The sequence below is a fragment of the Oryx dammah genome, unplaced genomic scaffold (genome assembly GCF_014754425.2).
Source record: "Oryx dammah isolate SB20612 unplaced genomic scaffold, SCBI_Odam_1.1 HiC_scaffold_2, whole genome shotgun sequence".
NCBI classification, from domain to species: domain Eukaryota; kingdom Metazoa; phylum Chordata; class Mammalia; order Artiodactyla; family Bovidae; genus Oryx; species Oryx dammah.
In genome coordinates, this window is record NW_024070186.1 from 95,367,153 (window position 1) to 95,389,396 (window position 22,244).

General features: G+C 39.8%; 1 protein-coding gene across 2 annotated transcripts in view; it reads left to right on the top strand.

Moving 5' to 3' along the window:
- Nucleotides 1-6,763: 6,763 nt before the first annotated feature.
- The window catches only part of LOC120851655 (limbic system associated membrane protein), a 713,563-nt gene continuing 698,082 nt past the window's right edge, over nt 6,764-22,244 (top strand). Inside the window, exon 1 of one of the 2 annotated variants that reach the window (XM_040224602.1) lies at nt 6,764-7,416. In XM_040224602.1, coding sequence (XP_040080536.1) covers nt 7,262-7,416 — 155 coding nt within the window. In that variant the 5' untranslated portion in view covers nt 6,764-7,261. The remainder of the gene's footprint in view (nt 7,417-22,244) is intronic. The other variant, XM_040224610.1, reaches the window with a different exon arrangement.

A 22,244-nucleotide genomic window follows, 5' to 3' on the forward strand; every position in this document is an offset into this window, starting at 1 on the left:
AGTTCTTGGGTTTGTGAAGATAAGAACCCTGAATTTTACTATTTTGCATTATTTCTCAACACCAGAGAGGACTGGGCATGGGTAGTGACTAATTTTGGTCCTTCTTTATAGTGGAGAACAGATTTGAAAGGCCTGCTTTATCATTGTACAGTGATCATGTTTGGCCCTGCTCTAGGAGGGGCTTTCAGTGGCATTGTTGTTGTTTAGTTGCTAAGTCATGTCTGACTCTTTGCGACCCCATAGACTGTAGCTCACCAGGCTCCTCTGTCTATGGGATTTTTCCAGGCAAGCATACTAGAGTGGGTTGCCATTTCCTTCTCCAGAAAATCTTCCTGACCCAGGAATCAAACCTGCATTGGCAAGTGGGTTCTTTACCACTGAGCCACCAGGGAAGCCTGTCAGTGGCATACCCTTCATCAGATTGCATTAGGGCAGTGAGGCAGTTTTGGACATTATTATTTCCCCGGAGCTTAGCACAGTGCCTGTCATATGGTAGACATCAAAAATATTGATTATTTCAATGAATTGTTTTGTACATGATAACATGACTGATGAGACACATCTTGTGAATCCTCTTCTTCTCATAGAAGCAGTGCCTCCTACCCTCACTACTGAAAGCAAAGAAAGCTGAGAATGTGATTTACAGACAGTAAAGAAAGATACCTTTAAGTAGGCAAACTTCTGGGACCCTTTGAGTAATGTAATGCCCTAACACTAGACTTGCCCTGCAGCTCAATATTGTCAGTAAACTCTTGAGAAAACATATTAGTGTTATTTACATGATTTACAGCCTCAAGATATTTAACTAGGCATTCCATTTAGATTTAGCAGGATAGCTATTGCCTGCTAAATAAATAAAGATATTAGATATGGAAGAGAATATTTAGCAAAGTTTAGCAATTTAATAGCGTCTGCTTATCTTGTTAGGCACTTCTTAATCTGTAACAAAATATTTTCTTACACTGACAATTAACATCTAATAACCATATAAAGGGGAAGTAAAGTTTATATCTGAAGAAAAGCACCAACTGGGACACGGTTTTTGTTTATTTCATTTTTTTCTCTATTTGGTATAAATGACAATCTGCTTGGTATTCTGTCAGTTCTTATTGGATGAGTGGCAGCTTCCTGCAAGGGAACACCAGAACTGCTCTAGTACAGCAACAGAGAAGGCTGGTGTGTGGAAACTGTTGATCACTTGTGATAGAACATGGCCTAGTGGGGGGAGTCTTCCCATCATGAGCAATCCTGGTTAACTCAGCCTTCTCTCCATTCTTATTTCTGTCCTCACCCAGGCCAACTGACACTGGATGACTAAGATTTCCTTCTGTCTCCTTGCTTGCATTATTGTCCTTCTACAGTCCTTTGTCCATACGGTATTCAGAGCAATCTTTCTAAAATGTAAATCAGGTCATGACAATCCCTTGCTTAAAATCTTTTTAGTGATCCATCAAGTCACTGGAACAAAAACCTAAATTTTTCACCTCGGAATCTCTTCAAGATGCTCTGTCCTCAATTTCTAACCTCATCTGCTTTTCTAGCTACCTCCCATAACATACACACAAGGTGCAGTCCAGTTGTTTTGGTTCCTCATGTATGAGGTACCCATTCTTGCCTCAGGGCCTTTGCACATGCCATCTCTTTTATCGAGAAAGGTCTTTTTGCTGATTGTGCATGGCTGCCTCCTTACATTTCAGGATGTATGTTCCCCTCACCACACCTTCATGCCATTTTCTCTCTGTCACAGATATTTTTGTCCATGGCATTTACTCTCCAAAATAACATTAATATGTATTTACTTGTTTAGTGTCTGTCTCTGCATCAAGGATGTAAGTTCTGTGAAAGTTCTATGAAAACAGAGTCTTGGTCTCTCTTGATTCATATAAGTGTATTGAGTGAATGAATGGATCATAAACTTACTGGACATGTCAGTATTTGGGATTACACACCTGCCTCCACTCTTCCTCATTTCTCCTTGACCTATTCTCTGGTTGTAGGAATCTAGTCATTGCCACAACCACAAATAGAGGATATGATTGCCTGGTTACCTGCTCCTACTAACATCTTGCTGTATTGAAGGTGCTGCTACCACTATCTTTCCAGATGTTGTAGTGCTCTTCCCATGTGAGGGGCAGATCAAAAAGAGTAGATGCAGCTTTACTTGGCAGCTGCCACCTCCTTGTGCACGGTGGCGGAGTGGGTAGTCTCAAAAAGAGGGAGGTCCAAGGGCTAGTGACTATGTGTCTATGAAGTAGTTGCTTATCTATGAAAGTTAGTTGTTGGTGGGGAAGGACCCAAACAGCTTCTCAAGAATCTCAGAGACCAAACTTGGACAAATCTAAGCACTAATACCTACGAAAAGAGAAAGAGTGCAAAAAGAAACAGAAGACAAATGAATCACAAAGGCATGAGCTAAAAGCAAACCATGAAAGAACGATTTTTAATTGTGCAGAATATGGCTTGAATGCTCTAACTACTGAGGGTTCTATAGTAAAGATTTGAAAAATATTTAACTGACTCGAAGCTGATTGGTTTTGTTAGGCACAGAGACACATGCAAATGAAGCTATTGTCTTCAAAGGAACCACGTTCTGAAGGAAATTCACACAAGATAGTGCCATGCTTATGAGCATAAACCAAGATACTTGAATATGGCTAAATTATGATGAAATCATTGAGGACGTCAGAGCAGGAATCCTAAGGAGAAGTATTAACAATTCTGCATTTCCAGTTCATACGGAAATGCTAATTCCACTTATGTAAGTAAAGCACAGGCATGCCATTATTATGATTAAGACTTTACAACTGTAGAAATGTAGAGTGGTGTATTAATAATATTATAGACATGTTTAGCATAAAATGCAACCGATGTAACTAAGTTAGTTGTACATTCCAGGCTGCAGCTGGATTTCTTTCTTGTGAGCCTATTACCTTACAAAGCTAAACAGAAGAATAAACCTTTCATGCTTCTTAGGGTTCTCAGACATTAGCCAGTTTTGGTTTTTGCTGCAGCATTTGTCCCTAGAGAGTGCCAGAATCTTCTAAAGCCTTTTTTTTTTTTTTTTTTAAAGAAACGCACTATGTTATTTTAAAGTAGTAGTTAAGATCATCTTCCTTGGGTGATGATGGCTGTTTCACATGGCTAACACCATACTTGCCTCACAAATAACCTGAAAGAATGTTCATTTTTGCCAGCCCTCTTGGAAGAATGTATATAGTAGTTTGAAGAAAAGTACCTTGCATAAATTTCAGTAACTCATCTATGTGTTTCCTACTAGGCGTTTCTAAGGAAAGCAAGCAGAGGAATTAATATTAGAGTAGAAGTGGAGGAGTGACCATTAGGATGAGATCACTATATACAGACCATCAGATTTGATAGAATCTATTAAATCTCAATGAGAGATCACAGAGGAAAGAACATCAGAAGGCGCTCATGAGGGACTGCAAAGGGGAAGGACTCTGAGAGAACATAGGTTGAAACAGAAGTTTATAGTATACCCACAAATAGATTTATTATTGTGTAAATGATGAGATTAACCACCTGAGTGCGCTTGGACACTCAATCATTCTTTTCTCTTATATTCATTAATTATGGAATGTTCCTGCTAAGGCCAAGGGTTGGGTTAGAAAACTGTATTTGAAGTGCCATCTGGACATAAATGATAAATATTAAAAAAAACTTATATAATAAACTTTATGATTTTGAAATTGTTCAGAAATTCAATCTGAATTATCAAATATCTAAATTATCAAATTACCTAAATAAGAGAATTTTTAAAATGTTGTGACTTCCCTGGAGGCCTCGTGGCTAAGACTTCACCTTCCAATGCAGGCCGTGTGGGTTCAGTCCTCGGTCAGGGCTCCAAGATCCCACATGCCTCATGGCCAAAAGACTGAAATACGAAACAGAAGCAGTACTGTAACAAATTCAATGAAGACTTTAAAAATGGTCCATATCAAAAAAATCTATTAAAAAAATATATTGTCCTCTTTTTGTATTTTACTTCCAGTGCACACGGTAAGTCAATTTAATTCAATAAAAGTTGCCAAGAAATGAAGTTTATCTATTGAAAATATTAAAATATTGAAAATATATTGAAAGTATTTAATAATTGTATTATATGCTTTTTCTTCATATAAGTACATACTTAGGATTTTATTTTCTTGGGTGCTTAGGCATAGGTCTATTGCAATTCTGATTATAATCCTGATCAGCATATACATCCTTTTCTCAAAGTGATTAGAAAGATGAACTCCAGATCTGACTGATCTGCTACAGAGTCCACATTCCAATAACTTTGGTGTGAATTATTTTGTATCCCAATATGTTCATCCTTATTTGTTGTCCTAGGTCTCGAAAAGTCTTATAAATAACTTGAGATTACTGGTATAGGCAAGTCAACACTCATGTCTAGGCTTCTGCAAGGGATATGCTACCACCCCATCATACTTTCGCCTATCCTGGAAAAAACTCCTTCTCTCTTTATTCAAAGTATAGTCCACTGATGCAAGAGAATTTTCATGCCCTTGATATATCTGATCCTTCCGCTCAGTATCTATTGATACTTCTCCTTGCAGGGTCACATCGTTCACCTATCACCATTAATGGAAAGAGATGTTCTAGAAGCTCCAGTCCTCTGTGTCTTTCTTCTTCTTAACATGGGACAAACACCACCCATTCAAAGAAATGTTATATCTAAACACTTGCGTCAGCCAACACTTCGTCCCTGAAAACTCAGAAGCATCCTGCCAGGGATCATGCAGCTTGTTGGCAGCAGTGGATGGGGGTTGGTACTCCTTTCCTTGCACTCTTGGCATGGAATTATGTAATCCTTCCATCTGCATTTGGCACTTGAAGCTCATTTCCCATTGATATTGGGAACCACAGGATTATGGGTTTTGTTGTTCAACCTGCACTTGGCTTAACCAGTTTTTTTTTTTTTTTTGCCTTGGCAAAATGGGTTTCAAGTTTTAAATAGCTCAGTTCCAAATTAGTGGTAAAGCATCATTGGTTTATTATCTGGGACTCTTTATTATCCTTAATATAGGAAAACTTGATTTATGTAAATTTAATGTATAGTAGAAACAAAATTAATTGAACTCCATCAATCTTGAATTTGTAACCCTTTAGATTTCAGTCCTTCCCAAGTTCTTTTCCTACAAAAGCAAAAGGTTTTCCTTCCTTTCCTCACATAATCCATAAGAATGAATCTACTTTGCAGTTGATAAAATATAGCAGAGAAATTCTTTGAATAGTCTGGCGGGACAAGGCGGGTATCGGCACAGTAATCACCTCCACAGACTTGTATTTTAGTGGAGTTTGATAAGAATTCCTAAACATGTGTCTTCTGTTTCAAATATCCTTGGCTAATCATTTGTGTAAATAAGAGGAGTAAGTATAATACATGAGTGTGTATGTGTATATTTGTGCATTTACTTGTATGTACATGGAATATTTAGGGAAAGTTATATAAGGACCTGGAAATTTTTGTTGCCTCCAAATAGGAGAAATGGATTGTCTAAAGACAGGGATAGGAAAGATAACTGCATCTCACTCTACAGCATTCTGTACCACTTGATTTTGGCACCATGTGAATGCCTTAACTATTTGAATAAATAAAACTAAAAGGAAACAAGTTTTGGTAGGTACATATCCATCCATCTTTTATGCTCAGCATCAGTACCTAGGAAGGTGCTAATAGTTTGGGGCTATCAGGAGTGACTAACACTGTAGGCTCCTTCTGGCCCTTATCACTTGGATTGCCTCATGGAGGAGAAGGAATGACAAATGATGGTAAGCTATCTTCCATTTACTGCAGTGCTGGATGTGGCCCTAGTGTCACCCTGTAAGAGACAAGCTTTCTGAAACACAAATCTCCTTCCTTGCCTAAGGACGTTTTGAGAAGCAAGCACCACTAAAACTTGGGAAGCCACAGCAACGTGCCACTGAAACAATAGTCCTTAGTACCATTCCTCACGTGTGGCACTGAGTAAGGGTTTCCTGGAGAGTGAGGGATCAGGGATCAGCTGCTGAGGCTGGCACTTGGAAAAGACAAACCAAGCATTCACACTCCAGAAAACTCAATACCAGCATTGTGTCCAATCCATCTTTCATAAGGGGGCTCCAAGAGGGGGAGGGGATAAAGGAAGGAGAGAAAATAAACCTTATGAATCCTGTGAAAGACAGCGCAGGAGAGAGGAAAGAATGAACAGATGTGAGCATGAAAAGCCAGTTGCCAGGAATATTTAGTTTCGAAATCCACTTTGGCTGTTAATCTTCAGACTCCGCTGTCAAGTTTCTTGTGTTTTGCATTCCTCATTCCATCTTCCAGCAGCGGTCTGCCTCCACCCCTCAGTCTTTCCTGCCCTTCTCTGCTTCCCTGCCTCCATCTGTCAAGGTTTGCCTTCTCCTGGTGCTCTCTCCTTCCCCGTCCCTTTCCCTTCTTTCCGCACTCTTCGCCTCTCCTTCCCTGGACTCTTTCTCCTAGTCTTGTATAGCTCGAGTCCGTCTCCTTCTCTCCTTTCTTGCACAGTACCTCCAAGCTCCATCCCCTCTTCTGAAGGAAATCAGCCAGGCCTCAGATGGAGCTGTTGTCCTGACAACCTAAAGGCGCATCAGGCTTTCATTGAGGCTGGCTGCTGCTGAAGCGGGCAGTTGTGCAAAGCGAGGGGCCACGCTGAGGGGAGGGTGGAGGGGCTGTTGGAATCCGCGGGGGGCGGGGGAGGTGCCGAGCGAGGCAGGGAGGGAGGGACTGGAAGGAGAAACAGGAACGGGAGGAGGGGGAGGAGGGAGACTCCCGGCTACTGCCGCTGCTGTGTGGGTTTCTTTACACTCGCTGGCAGGGTGGGTGCCTGCTCCCTCGCCTACCCGCCCGGGAAAGTGGGTTACGGAGGGAAGACGCTCCTCTCCGACGCTGGCCAAGGAGCATCCAGCCAGAGAGACCAGAGACCACCTTCTTTTTTGCCGCCTTCTCTCCATCTTTCCTGGAGGGTTTTATGTTTGTACTCTCACCTTTAAAATTGTGTTCCTTTGACTTTTTCCCACCTCAGCTCGGGTTTTCTGAGGGCTTTGTGAAGTCTTAGAGGGAGAAGAGACTGCGCGAGGGAAAGAGAGAGGCAAAGTGGAAAGGAGCACAGATTGGCAGAGCGCGTTCGCCTCTGCTGTGGATGCAAGCCCTCCGTCGGTAAAGCCCGCTCGGCGAGCAGCGCGCACACACACGCCCTCCAGAGTAGCCCCGACCCCGCACCTCGGCGTGGCCACCATGGTCGCCAGAGTTCAGCCTGATCGGAAACAGTTGCCTCTGGTCCTACTGAGATTGCTCTGCCTTCTTCCCACAGGACTGCCCGTCCGCAGCGTGGATTTTAACCGAGGCACCGACAACATCACCGTGAGGCAGGGGGACACGGCCATCCTCAGGTAGGGCTTTCGGGCAACTTTTCTGCGGCGCTTAAGTGTGTGTGGGTGTGTGTTCTCCTTGAACTCCAGCTCCTGATACTGCAGGCTTGTGGAGGGTTGTGTGTGTGTGTGTGTGAGTGTGTGTGTGTGTGTGTGTGCGCGCGCGCGCTTGCTTTCGTGCGCCTTTTACGGTCGGGTCGAAATATCTGCCAATAAATCTAAAGGGGATTTTGGTCCCTGTCCAGGACCAGCAGGGTTGATTAAATGTTGTTTGGTTCTTCGGATCTTGTTTCTCTTACTGAGAAAGCATAACTTCATCTATGGTATTGTAACATTAGGGCGGTATTGCTTTTGTGACTGGAGATGCTTTGCACAAGAGTTTTGTTAGGGTTCCTTAACTGAGAAAGAAGAGTTGTTGGTTCTGGCTTTTAGAGAGTGTACACAGGCTTGCATTCTCCGTGATGTCTGTGTGTATGTACGTGTGGGTATGTACATAAAGGCTCTCACTCTGCCCCAGAAGTAGTTTGGTTAGGAGACTTTTCCTAAGGATCTTCTAATTGAAATGGAGGGCAGTAAATCAATCTTTAGAACTTTGGTTAGTTACTGAGCCTTTTCTGGTATGTGAATCCACATCAACACAAGAATGAAGGGGAGAAAAATAAAAGGAACTTGCCAAATTGCTGTTATTTAAGAATAGAAGTCTTAAGCACAGAGGTTAGGAAATAATTAACCTGGCATAAAATGGATATTTCAAATTGATTATTGACCTCAACATCTCATCTCTATGCAGTTCTGCCAAACTCTGAAATATAATTTGGGATTGAAATTTGTAAAGGAAGAGTCCCAAGTCCTTGGAGTTTGACCCCTATAAGGGACAGTGAGCTGGAGAAACTCGGATGGAACCTAGCCATAATTCTGTTTCTAAAAAGCTCCTAGCCTGTTTTCCTGCATTTCTTTTCTCTCGTTCCCTTTTCTCTCTACTGCATATATCCCTTGTCTCTTTTTATAGCTTTCCTGGAATTTCTATCAGATACTAAAAACATTAAAAAAAAAAAAGAATGAAAGAAAATGTTCTCCTTGGAGATCCTTTAAAATCTTATTTCATCCAAATGAAATGACCTAGTGTCAGTCTGTCTGGCTGGCTATTATTGCTTGTTGTGGCAATAAAAGGCAGGATCCTATAGAAAAGAAGCCTCTAATCTGTGTGCAGGGAGCTGATAGTGCATAAACCCTGGGGCATCAGGGAGCAGTTCAGTAGCAGAGCTGCCTACAGCAGCAAAGTTTTCCTTCCTTTCCTCAGAAATAAATTTGGTTGGCTGTCACGGTGTCCTGCTTTGGGATCGCTCGCCTTGTTAAAGAGGAATGTGTATATTGTGCATGTTGTGTTGTGTGAGTGTGTGTTGCTGTGGAGTATAAGAACTAAGAAAATCTAATGTGTAAGTATCCCTTTCTTCATTTCCTGAGCACTAGATTATGAATCCCAAAGATCCTACTATCCAGAGCATATTTTCCCTTCCAGCTCTCCAGCCCTGTAAAACCTGCAAGTGTGATTTATCCACACGGAGTAATAAGATTTATAGAGTAATTTATCTGTTTGCAAAGGGATATGGACATAGTGCCGAAAATGTTTCTGCAAACACATAAGCATGCCGCCTTAACTGCTGGCATTCATATTCCCAACATCATTAACCCTTTACAAGTGAAGCAATCTCTGTACATTTATGCTAGTCTTAGAAAGATTTGTTTTCACTGATTATAAAAATGAATATGGGAAAAGTGAATACTCTGGGTGTATAAGTTTTTATTTATGTGTCCATGAACTTTGTAACGTCTTTGTAATTCAGCATCACCTATGTCTTAAGCTACAGTTTTCAGAGTTAGATAAGCAGGTCAATGCTAATTTAGAAGGAAAAAAGGAATTCTTATATTTTTGTGCACTGTATGCATACAAATCTATGTCTATGAGAGGCAGTCTCACTACATAAATATCTATATATGATATGTACATACTTCTGTGTCTCAAAAGAAATAGAGTTTTCTTTAAGCACTACACTTTAGTAGACATTGCAATGTGGAAATGGTAGATCGTGAGAATAGAGAATAAATGTAGAAGCAGTTATTCCCTGGGAGAGAGAAGGTAGACAAACAGTGCATATAAAGAAGTCACCTGAGAGAGTCCATTGCTTTCCCAGACCTCACCTAATGTGCCCTCTTTCCTTTGCCTTAGACAAGGCTTTATTTTTGGGTTCATGGAGCTCTATCAGAAGTAACTATGGAGAGAGTTCCCTTTGTTTTCTTAGCTGACCTTCTTCTCAATCTCTTTAACTGAGTCCAGTAAGCTTTGTGGGTCAGTTTCCTGCTGAAGAATGGCACTCTTGCTTTCTGTTTACAAGTCTAGCCTGGGAAAGGCTTGCTTCCACTTTATTTGCGACATTTTACTGGGAGCATGAGCTTCCAGGGGAGGAGAGGAAGGAGAACTTGATTCATTGGAAGCCACAGTAGATGTTTGGCACGGAGAAAGTGAAATGGCAAAGGGAAAAAACGTCCTCTCTCAGTGAGTCTGTGGCCCTGAATGATCTGAAATGGCAACAGGAGACAAGGGAGGCTTGTGATTCTGGTGATCCAATGACGGGAGCTTGGCTGACTGTCCCCAAAACATCTACCTTCACTGCCTTACTTCCATGATCAAGTGTTTTTCTGGGGGGAATTGATGCATATTTTTGTATAATTATGGTCTTTGATATAAATGTGTGTCTTGATAGGAGAACGTATATGAGTCTTGGTGTCTTGTACTCTAATTTCTATCTTTTGTAAAAAATGAAGGTGACAGAACTAGTTGGGAAGAGAAAGAATTTCATGTATACCTGCCTAACCCCGTTGTTTCCCAGAAGGAATTCTAGATCTTTCTGAGTGCCTCTATAAGAGCCTGTGAGGATGAAAGGAAACCACAGCACCAACTTCCATCTCAAAGGCAAAGGGTCAGAGTGTGGGTCACAGACCAGTGGCAGAAGCAGCAGCACCTGGGTTGCCTTCCTAAATCCTACTGGACCAGAATCTGCATTGACATTGGTTTGCGCAGTGAAGTATGAGGCACATTTACCCACCTGACCTTGTTGTTAAGTCGCTCAGTCGTGTCTGACTTTTTGCGACCCCATGGACAGCAGCGCCCCAGGGTTCCCTGTCCTTCACCATCCCCCAGAGTTTGCTCAGACTCATGTCCATTTGGGGGGAAGTCTCAGTTGCTTTTCTGAAGCCACCTCACCACCACTACCCACAAGTGGAAGAGTTCATCAATTACTGGATGACTTTCTAGCCCTGATCCTTCCAACCCTCCTCCTTGTACTCAGGCTCCCATAGGGATTCACTTCCTGATGAATCTTGGCAGGTTGAAACCATGCAGACGTTTTGATAAATTAAAGGAAGAGTGGAAATAATGTTCCAATCTGGCCTTTTAAATTTCATTTTTAACAGTCCCACAAACAGTATTTTCAGTAATAGCAGCATATGTCTGGAAAGATAATTATAAAATAGTTAATTCCAATATATCTGCTCATAAGGTAACTTTGTAGAAATGACATATATGCATATCTGGACATATTCCCTAAGTACATATGTGGTAAGATGCAGAGGGTACACATTAGTGTTGTGACTTTAAATGTTTAAAATTGGGGGTATTGAAATTGCATTTATTTCATTAGTCTGACCCTATTTGATGCTTTCAGGATATTATAATACTTTCTATGGTGATAAGATTTTTCCCATTTAAATGTAAATGTACCTAGTAAGTGTTAGGTATAAGAAACTAAGTATCTATGTTTAAAAGAGTTAAGTTTAGTGTTTCAAAATTCTTGGTCTTTATTTCCTTGTTTGTTTATACACTAAAAGAAAAAGAAGAAACATTAAAAAGATGTGATTATTTGACAGCAAAATGTAAAAGTTTTGTGCAGATTTCAAGGGAAAAATGGCTTCTCTTCTATAAAGCATCTGGCACGCCTACATTCACAAAGAAACTGTCAACAATCAAACAAACTCCTGACACAATATGTGATTTTTCTACCACTTATAATTATTCATTATTTGAAAACAAACTTTATGTTTCTCCAGGGAGAGTTTGAGAAAGTTTTCTTTTTCTGTAGCTAACTCACTAAGGGTAATCAAAATATATGGGTTATTACTGACACTTTAAGGACTGATTATTTTGCCCATTAAGTCCTCTGTCAAATATATTTAGTAAATAATGGAATGAATATTTGTTGTCTAAGAATATAGCATATCATATACATTACTAAAGATGTTTATGCATTTATATCACTTACTGTTCATTTATGTCCTGAGGAACACAGCGGCAAATCTCATGTGACAAACGCAAGCTGTGGTAATTTGTGTTCCTGTAAGTATGAAACACATACATACAACACATGTTAAGCTAATTGTCCTGTGCACTTTGAATGAATTATTTTTAGAACTGTGGTGTGAACAACCAAAGATGACTGACTCATCTACTAAATCGGTTGGTGAGGGTTAAACATTTGTATTTCTTGCAGCCGGTGGGCATTATGTGGGCATAATAGCAAACTCAGGCAAAAAAAAAAAAAAAAAAAGTGCGTTACTCTGTTCTCTGAGAGCTCCAAGTACCAATGTCTGTGACTCAGCTGATAGGAGGTTTCCTGAACGTGTCCTGGCACCGCTTGCTGTTATCACCAGAGCCCAAAAGAGCCTACCCTTTCAGGTACCCTTATAACCATTGGTCTTGCTCTTCTGTGAATATCCTGCCTGTTACTTTGTATGACTCAGGAGTGTTGGGCTATAATTTTGGATCTCTCCTTGTATGCTACATGACTTTGAGAACATCTCTTACATATTTTGAGTTGCTGGTTTCATTTATAAAATGACAAAATTACCTGCTTTAGTTATTCTATAGGGTTGTTTTAAAGACCCCACAAGAGATAAAGTAGTTCAGTTTGGTAAATTGTAAACTGCTACATAAAGCAAAAAGTGTCAGTTCTCTAATCACATGTAGGCAATTGTTTAGACTCTAGGGAGCTCTTTTTTAGACCAATGTTTCTCAAACTTGAAGGTGTATCCAAATTGGAAAGTGAAAAGGTGAAAGTTGTGTCTGATTCTTTGTGACCCCATGGACTATGCAGTCCATGGAATTCTCCAGGCCAGAATACTGGAGTGGGCTGCTGTTCCCTTCTCCAGGGGATTTTCCCAACCTAGGGATTGAACCCAGGTCTCCTGCATTGCAGGCAGATTCTTTACCAGCTGAGCCTCCAGGGAAGCCCAAATTACCTGGAATGCTCATTAAAAATACAGACTACCTGGCCCCCATCTTCAGAGTTTCTGATTTCAGTAGGCCTCTGGTGGGGGCTGAAGTCTGCATTCCTAGCAAGTACTCAGATGGTGCTGATGCTGCAGGACTGGGCCACACCTTGAGAGCCACCCATTCTGGCTGCTACTTGTGTCTCCCGCAGATGAGCATCTTCAGTATCTGATAGTCACTTGCTAAATTCCACAATCTCAGAGCCTGTCCCAGGCCTGCTAAATCAGAATCTGCATTTAACAAGATCCCAAGTGATTCATAAGCACATTAGAGTTGGAGAAATGGTGCTGCAGAGAGTTCATAATCGCGGCTGAACATTATATTCTACTGGAAGCCTTTTTAAAAAGAATGACGCAACATATTCCCTACTCCCTGAAATCCTGATTGAATTAGTTTGAGATGGGGCTTGGGTGTAGGTATTAAAAAAAGAATGATTCTGATATGTACAGAGTTGAGAACTACTGCTTTACTGGTTGAAAAATCTTTTACAAACCATGTTCAGGGCAGCACTTTCTAGACATATAGGAAAAAGTATAGTCATGTGTGCAGTTTGGGAAATATTTCAACAGCATAGATGTACAAATTCAATTGAGAGAGAGGAAAGAGATCATCATAGATCCATTTCTTCACCACACAATCTCATCCCTACAGTGTCATGGAAAATAGAGTGATTTTATTTTAATATGGATCCGATTTATATAATATCTCCTGAAATAGCATTAAAGCTTGATTTTTCAAGTCCTGTTGTCTTGTGTCCTCTCTTTCATTTATGTTACCCAAGACACAAAAGATACAAAACGGTTTTAGATTTTTTTTTTTAATGGCAGAAAAGAGACTTTATTTAGTCAAGGAAAATGTCTTTGGTCTTATTCAAATAGGCTTACTTCTGTGTACTTCTGTTATCATGTTTGCCACAAATATGATTTACACAATAATAGCTAGATGTTTGTAGAATTCATCTCAACTTTACTTGGTGATCAGTCGACCTGAAACTAATAGGCAAGTGTTTATGTCAAAGATAAAGAGTTTTTATCAAGGGTATAAGTTTAGAATGTTCAGAAAGTAGAGTTGTCCCATGATATCTGTGAGGATTCATTCCAAGAACCACTTCTATACCTAAATCTGCAGGTGCTCAAGTCTCTTATATATAACAGAATTATATTTGCATGTAACATATGCACATGCCTCAGTATACTTTAAGTCCTCTCTGGATTACTTATAATACCTAATATAATGTAAATGCTATGTAAATAGTTGTAAATAAAATGTAAATGCTATGTAAATAGTTGCCAGTGCCCTGGCAAATTCAAGCTTTGCTTTTTTGGAACTTTCTGGAATTTTTCTTCCAAATATTTTCAGTCTTCAGTTGGTTGAATCCATGGATGCAGAATCTGTGGATACAGAGGGCCAACTGTAGTCAGAAGACCAAGATCTAAACATCTTGAAAGAGTCAGATCTATTAAATGTGTGTAAGTGACACTTACTTGACCTACTACGCAAGCTATTCCTATGATCAAATGAGATACTATATATCCAACTGTTTTGTAAACCGTAAAATGGCATAAAATGTAATCTCTTGGTAAAATTTTTATCCTTATATTCACAGTAGGAAATAACTTTTATAAAATTAGAAAACTGTAAACTAAGCTTTTTATTTGTATTCCTATAAAAATAGAAAGTTGGCCATTTGCTCTAAGATGTTTGTATCAATTCTTTTCAAGCCCTTTAAAGTAATGTGTATCTTAGAGTATAGATGAGCTTGCTATCAGGAATGCAGGATGAGTGAACACATTTTTGTAGTCACCTGTAATCAAAACATAATCTCAAGTTAATGAGTGATTAACCTTTCAGAAGAAAACACGTTGCTTCAGAGTTTGTTAATTACTATGGGTAAATTTGTAGAAATTTAGACTAGGAAAGGCCTTGGAGATTAGGCAGTCTACCATTTCCTTTTAAAGTGATATAACTGAGAAGAGAAAATTTTAGTTGGCTGTCCAAAGATTTGAGTGACTATTTGAGAACTAGACTAGATGTCTCCTATTTCTCATTTCAGAGTTCTTTATTCCACAGTACCCCTGAAATTGTTTTCTTGTTATACCATAATATGCCATTGTTGCCCCTCTAAAAATTGTTAAAACATCTTTTCCTCTTTCCCTTCCTTCCCCGATTCTGCCCTCTCTTTCCTCCTTTCCCTGTCCTTCCCTTCCCCTCCCCTTGCCTCCTTTCTTCTTTATTGTTGCCCCACCCTTCTCTCTTCTCACCACCCTCTCTCTCCTCCTTACTCTCCTCTCTTCACTTTCTCAGCCCTGCATATCAAAACTGAACTTACCTGTAGAGGATCATCCAGGTAGTGCTGATCAAGGAGGGACTTTTCAGGAAATGCATCTTTCCCATGTTTGCTGTCTGTCTGAGCCAGATGGATTTCCTTTTTGTGTAGTCTCCATTGTATTGTATTCTCAAAGCTATTCTTATATTTGGTGGAAACTCTGCAGAGATCTCCTGCCCTCAACAACTTTTGTTTTGTTTTTAATCTTTTCTTTCCTGCTTCTGATACCCCTACCTGTTACTCAGAATTCTTATTTGAATTCTTACCTGATTTCTTTCTTATCTGAAAGTTCTTTGGCCCAGTACTTCTTTGGGGTTCCTGAGCTCTACTGGGCTTCCCTGGTGGCTCAGAGGTTAAAGCATCTGCCTGGAATGCTGGAGACCTGAGTTCGATCCCTGGGTCGGGAAGATCCCCTGGAGAAGGAAATGGCAACCCACTCCAGTGCTCTTGCCTGGAGAATCCCATGGAGGGAGGAGCCTGGTAGGCTACAGTCCATGGGGTCACAAAGAGTCGGACATGACTGAGTGACTTCACACACACAAGCTCTACTACCTTCTAATAGCCACTTATGACCTTCTGCTTGGTTTAAGTCTCCTATGATTTGTCCCTCCTTGAGACTCGACTAGGATGGCTGCAGTAAGGTTGTGGCCTCAGTTGGCAGGCTCTCCTTTGCACAATCTCAAAGGGTACTCAGTCTTTGAAGACACTGGTACTTGTATCAGATTCTTTCAGTGAAGGTAGAGTTTTTATTTTATTTTTTTCTAATTTGTACAAAAGTTACTTTGGGCTAATAGTTGGGACTGATGGTGGTAAACTGGGAGGAACTGGAAATAGATCTAGACCTGTCTCTTGGGATGGTGGAGGCACTGCAGGCACTTATGCCCTGCCACGGGTGCCTAGGGAGTTTCTGGTGTGGCATGAGGACAAGGTCTCATGAAGCTTTCTTACTTGGTAAGTGGCAGAGCCAAGGGAGGTACAACATGGGACACCAAGAAAAGGGCAGAGCACACAGTAAGAAGAAAATAGCAGGTCAGCAGCTTTCAGTGAGACAACCCCCCCCGACCCCCCCGAGGTGGCAGGCAGTGTTACAGGGAGGTCTCTCAGCTCCTAGTAGAGACAGTCTCTAGACTGAGGTTCAGAAAAGCAACAAGGGTCCTTGGCTTAAACACTGGCTTGAACAGGACAGAGTCCTCAGTAATAAGGGATATTCTCCAGGCATATTGCCAAGATAAGTAACTTGCTCAAGGAGTAAAAGAGAAGGATGCAATCTCTAGAGCGGAAGCTCTGTGTCAAAGCTGTTGTAACAAGGGGTGACATGGAGATTCATCTCAGAATGCTGAAACCCATCTTTTTATACTTTTGCTACGTAAGTTCAGGATCATAAACCCAGTCCAGCTTTGTGGGGTAAAGATGATGACAAAGGTCTGCAATGAAGTGGGAATGACACTACTTGCTTCTCCTTGCCGTAGGTAACCTTACTGGATTACATCTTTAGTCTACTTAGACTTTCCAGACTCCAGATAGTTGGCAGAACCATGGATCTGAGCTCACCTGACTAGCCCAAGCCCATTGTCTTTCAGTATTAATCTCGAAATGTCCCCAGATCCTTCTCATCATCCACAATGTAACGTCACAGCTCCTTGGCCTGGATAATGCTCCATGACCTGCTACTTCACTGTGTCCACTAATTCAGGACCACTTACAGTCAGTGCCCTTGAGCACACTAGTGTGTGGCTCTTTCCTTCCTTCATGATGCTCTCCCTGCCTGGAACCTCTTCTTTCCCCTCACCACCCCTCCCTTCATACTTCTTTGTTGGGTTGCCTCTATGCTGCTCTTTGTAGGCTCCAGGTTATTTCTGGTTTTGTCTGTTTCAGGTAATCTTCCCTAATTTTCCTCAGTACCTTATTTATCATCACCAACAGCCACTCTCTACACAGCCCTCCAGCTTAACTGAGATGTAGTTGACAAAATTGCATATAATTAAGGTATGCAATGGGATGATCTGACTTATGTATCAGTTGTGGAAAGATGACTAAAATCAGGTTAATTGACACATTCATCACCTCACATGGCTATCTTTGTGTGTGTGTGAGAGAGAACACCGAAGATCAACTTACCTAGAAAACTTCATATATACAGTATAAAAACCATAGTCACCATGCTGTGCTTTAGATTCCCAGAACTTACTCATCTTATGACTGAAAATCTGTACCCTTTGCCTAATATCTCCCCATTTCTGTCACCCCTCAAGCCCCTCACAGTCACCATGCTGCTTTCTGCCTCTATGACTTTGACTTTCTTAGATTCTGCATGTAGGTAAGACAATGCAGAATTTATCTTTATCTGTCTAGCTTATTTCATTTAGCATAACGTCCTCCAGGTTTATTCACATTGTCGCAGAGGGCAAATTTTTCTTATTTTTTGATAGCTGAATAATATTCCACTGTGTGTATATAGATAAAGCTCTCCTGCTTTCTTTATCCATTCTTACATCCATGAATGCTTAGTTTGTTTCCATATCTTAGCTATTTTGAATAATACTGCAAAGAATACAGGAGTGTGGAGATCTCCTTGAGATAGTAATTCTGTTGCCTTCAGATATATACCCAGAAGTGGGATCACTTCAGTATATGCATATCTCGGTGTAGTATTTACTACACTTAAAAGTTATACTCACTTGTATCTTGCTTCAAATGTCCTATTAGCTCTTCAAAGTCACATGTCTCATCTACGTTACCTTTTCATTCCAGTATTTTTAGTCTGTACCCCATAGATGCTCAGATAAATATTTGCTCACTGAATTGAGCAGAGAGGGATAGTCATACTATAAATCAAGCTGAGCAGATATTGGTTTATGAAAGAAGAAATAAATTAGAAGGAGACATGGGTGAAGCAAGTTATGTAGTGGTGGAATCATCCAGCCTAGAGTGATCATGGATGTGTGTTGAAGAAGATGTAGTAAAATAAGAAATTGATTGTTTTCTGATCATTAGTGAGCTGGATTAGGGGGTTTTGCTAGAAATATCAATACTTTGAACATTTCTCATTGCAGCTATTTTCAAGGACAGCTTTCTAGAGAAGGTCAAATAGGGTATTTTAGGAGAATTGCAAAACTTAAGTCACACGGCCCAGACAATTATGCAGTTTCCTCTGACAGATGAGCAGCTTGTGCCAGAGCCAAGAGACCTTCAGTGCTCCTGAAGTGAGGCATATCCACAATCTGAAGAGCTCAGCCTTGTAGCAGCTGCCTGTTAGAGAAGGATATACTTTCTGGAAACTGCTGAGACTTTCTCCCTCTACTGGTGGCCATGGACTTTCAGGGATCAAGTTGGGGATTTGGGAGCAGGATTGTTGTGCACCTCATCTGTTCTCCTTTGATGTGAAATGAGGCAAGGGGCAGAACACTCACACTCATTTGACTCAAAGTAATTATTCACACTGAACAATGATGCCTACCTGAGTTTTGCAGTGTAGGGTTCAGTACTCACTCCTGGAGAAATTCCCGCTTGAATGTACAGTGGGCTTTGTAATAATCCCAAATTCCTTTTTGTACATCCTGCCATAATGCACCAGGGCATTGTTTGTATTAGGTCAGAGGGAAAATGCAACCCAGATTCTCATACAATAATGCATTAATATTTATCCCGTTGTAATCTTTGATGATGTGTTTCTATGTGGAATGTCTGCATCTTGAAGTTTTCAAAAGTTAATAGCATCCTTTCTGAAGCTGTGCTTTAGACATGTTACTGTTTGCCACACTATCCTTCTAGAAACAAAAGATAACAATGAAAGTGATACAGTTCAGTACTAAGTCATAAGCTACCAAAATACATGTGAAAATACTGATTGTGAAAAATAATTGGTTTCTTATTCCTAATTTTTGTGCTTCTTCATCTCATTCTAACATACTGCATCAGGGCTGTTTAGTTGGTGGAGTTTGAATCACATATGGCTGCCAGTTTGTGGCTGATCTTCATCCTGAGATAACCAAAGATTGTTGTCATCTTGTGTATGTTCACGATGCAATTGTATGAGCATATCTTAAGATCAGCATTTTCTATTGCTGAATCATGAGCTTAGCATATGAATGGATTTTTATTTGATTCTCTTTTGACCTCTATTCTTCCGTGTATCTTTGGTGTCTAATCTGATGAACTAATATCTAATATTATTACCATGACAAGGAACTGCCTAAAGTCTATAGGATATTACTAGATTAGAGAAATTCTAGATTGAAAATCAAGAGATTTAGACTTTTGTCCGACAAAAACTATTGTCTGTAGAAAGTTGAAAATTAGTTTCCATAGTTTTACCTCCAAAATTGGTATAATTCCTACTTGCCTATTAAACAAAGATGTTGGTCTGGTAACGTGACATTATAGTTTTGAATATGGTTGAGTACGTCAGATGAAATGCATGATGTTATAAATCCGGATGATGATACGCTCAAATTAAAAAGAATAATAAATTCCTATATTATAAATGTCATGAAACGGAAAGTTAGTCTCACAGTTGTGTCTGACTCTTTGCGATCCCATGTGGCCTGCCTGGCTCCTCTGCCCATGGGATTCTCCTGGTAAGAATACTGGAGTTGGGTTGCCAACAAAAAGTGTTGGCATATACATAAGAATACAAGGAGTGGGTTGCCATTTCCTTCTCCAGGGGATCTTCCCAACCTCAAGATTGAACCCAGGTCTCCTGCATTGCAGGAGGATTCTCTACTAACTGAGGCACTAGGGAAGCCATAAATGTCATGGTGTAGGAAATAAAAATATTTTCCCATCTTACTGCCTTAATTCTTATATAAAAATGAAACAGCTCAAAATATAGATATTCGGAAAATAATATGTGTTTATACAGAATCTGTTATGTTTAAGCAATTTGTGTCACAGATATACTTAATCTGTACTATATAGATGTGTTTGAACACATTTTTATTTTTAATTTCTTCAACATATGTTTATAATTATATATAAAAAGAAAAAGCATACATGTACCTTTTGTATGTACACAGAACTTGCATACACAAAGTGTAAATGTGAATATTACTGTGAACTTGGGTCATAGCACATTCTAATAGGAACTTAGTTAATTTGGTGCACTAACGATTGGGGAAGTTTATGGCAAACAACCAAGTTTTGCAGGTTGTCAAGGATGTGAATATATACAGTATAAAAGAAGCATCACATGCTGGCTTTCTTATTTGTTTTGGTTAATATGTTTTATTTGTAGTTAATAATTATGCAAGTTCTAGAATTATTTTGAAAGAGAAGTCATATGTAATACTTCTTGTTTCTATTACATGTTGGTTATCATGGAGTTCCGAGAAAGTAAAGTAAAATCTTATAGTATTTTTTCTATGTATATTATGGAGTAGAAATTAATACTATCTTAGCTAAATGAAAAATAGTTTAAAAAATAGTCAATTTTTTAATATATGATCCCAATGCTAGACTAAAGTTCTATTTTCTTTCATCTCAGTCACCAAAATGTCTAGTTATCTCTTAACAAGCATTTTTCCTGAAGATGAGAACTGCTACTGCTAAGTCACGTCAGTCGTGTCCGACTCTGTGTGACCCCATAGATGGCAGCCCACCAGGCTTCCGTCCCTGGGAGTCTCCAGGCAAGAACACTGGAGTGGGTTGCCATCTCCTTCTCCAATGCATGAAAGTGAAAAGTGAAATCGCTCAGTCGTGTCCAACTGTTTGTGACCCCATGGACTGCAGCCTACCAGGCTCCTCTGTCCGTGGGATTTCCCAGGCAAGAGTACTGGAGTGGGTTGCCATTGCCTTCTCTGGTGTCTTTGGCCACTAAAAGAGAATAATAAGAATTTAAGTTAAATTTCAATTTATCAAGTCAAATGATCATATTTATGCTTTTACACTCTTTTCAGTCTTAAACACTCAAGGCATGTGAAGAAATGATTTGAGTAATATAAATAAGTTCAGCTATAAGTCTCATATGTATCACACCTAGGTCACTAAAATAACTTAATAGTATGATTGTAGAAATATTATTGTAACATTTAAAAACCTGTAGAAAATAGAAATTTTTCATTCTATTGGTGGCATACAATATTGTCCTATTCTAAATAAAAGGGGAAAATAATGTTGAATCAGCAACAACAGCAAAAATATAAATGCTAGAATATTTTGAAAAGGAAGCAATAATCACTAGATGCCAGCATGGGTTCCCTAGAAACAAACTAGAATAAGGGAAATAAATTTCTTTAAAACAAACAAAACTCCAGTACATTAGGGAAATGCCATTCACTCTCGTATCTGTATTTTGACAGGTTTCTCCTGATAGACTTATGAACAGATTATGGATCTGTAATGAGCTAGATTTTTGTTTCACATCAAGCCAAAGAAACTGGTGGTTGAGGATTCTCTGTCTGTCCTTGGCCATGTTCAATATCTGGATAAAAAGAAAGCAGGGGGCAAAACTTCTACCATGTGTATGACACAAAAATAAAAGGAGTCTCTTTGCTGACAAGTTTATGATATGAAAATTGGTGCTAGCTGTAGGGAGGCAAATGTAGCCGTATGTAAAGAGAACTGGAGAGGGAATGGCAGCCACTCCAGTATTCTCGCCTAGAGAATTCCATGGCCAGAGGGGCCTGGTAGGCTACAGTCCACGGGGTTGGACACAACTGAGCAACTAACATCCATAAAAAAGAACATTTCGTATGTTTATGTGTGTTTCTATCATACCTCATTTCAAAAAAAGAGAAAAGAGAGGCAAAGAATTTAGGGTAGTTTGTAATTTAAACAATGCATCATTTCAATAAGCAAATTAATTTGAGTAATTTTTAAAAGATGAACATTTTTTAATGATCTAGTGGAAATGGCACAGCTTCTGACCAGGAGGCCTAGCTCCAAGTATCATGTCTGTCAATTACCAGCTATGCAAACTTGGACAAATCACTTATCCCTACGAGCCTCAAGGCCTTTATTTATAAAATGAAAATGGCAATAATATTATTTACCTTCTTATTCCAGTAGGTTATTATAAGAATAAAATAAGAAGGATCTACAATTCCAGTTGTCTCTGCATATCTGTGGGTTCTGCATCCATGGATTCAACCAACTGTGGGTTGAAAATAGTTTTTAAAAAATCCGCAAAAGTTCTAAAATGCAAAACTTGAATTTGCTAGAGTGATGGCAACTGTGTACATAGCATTTACATTGTGTTTACAG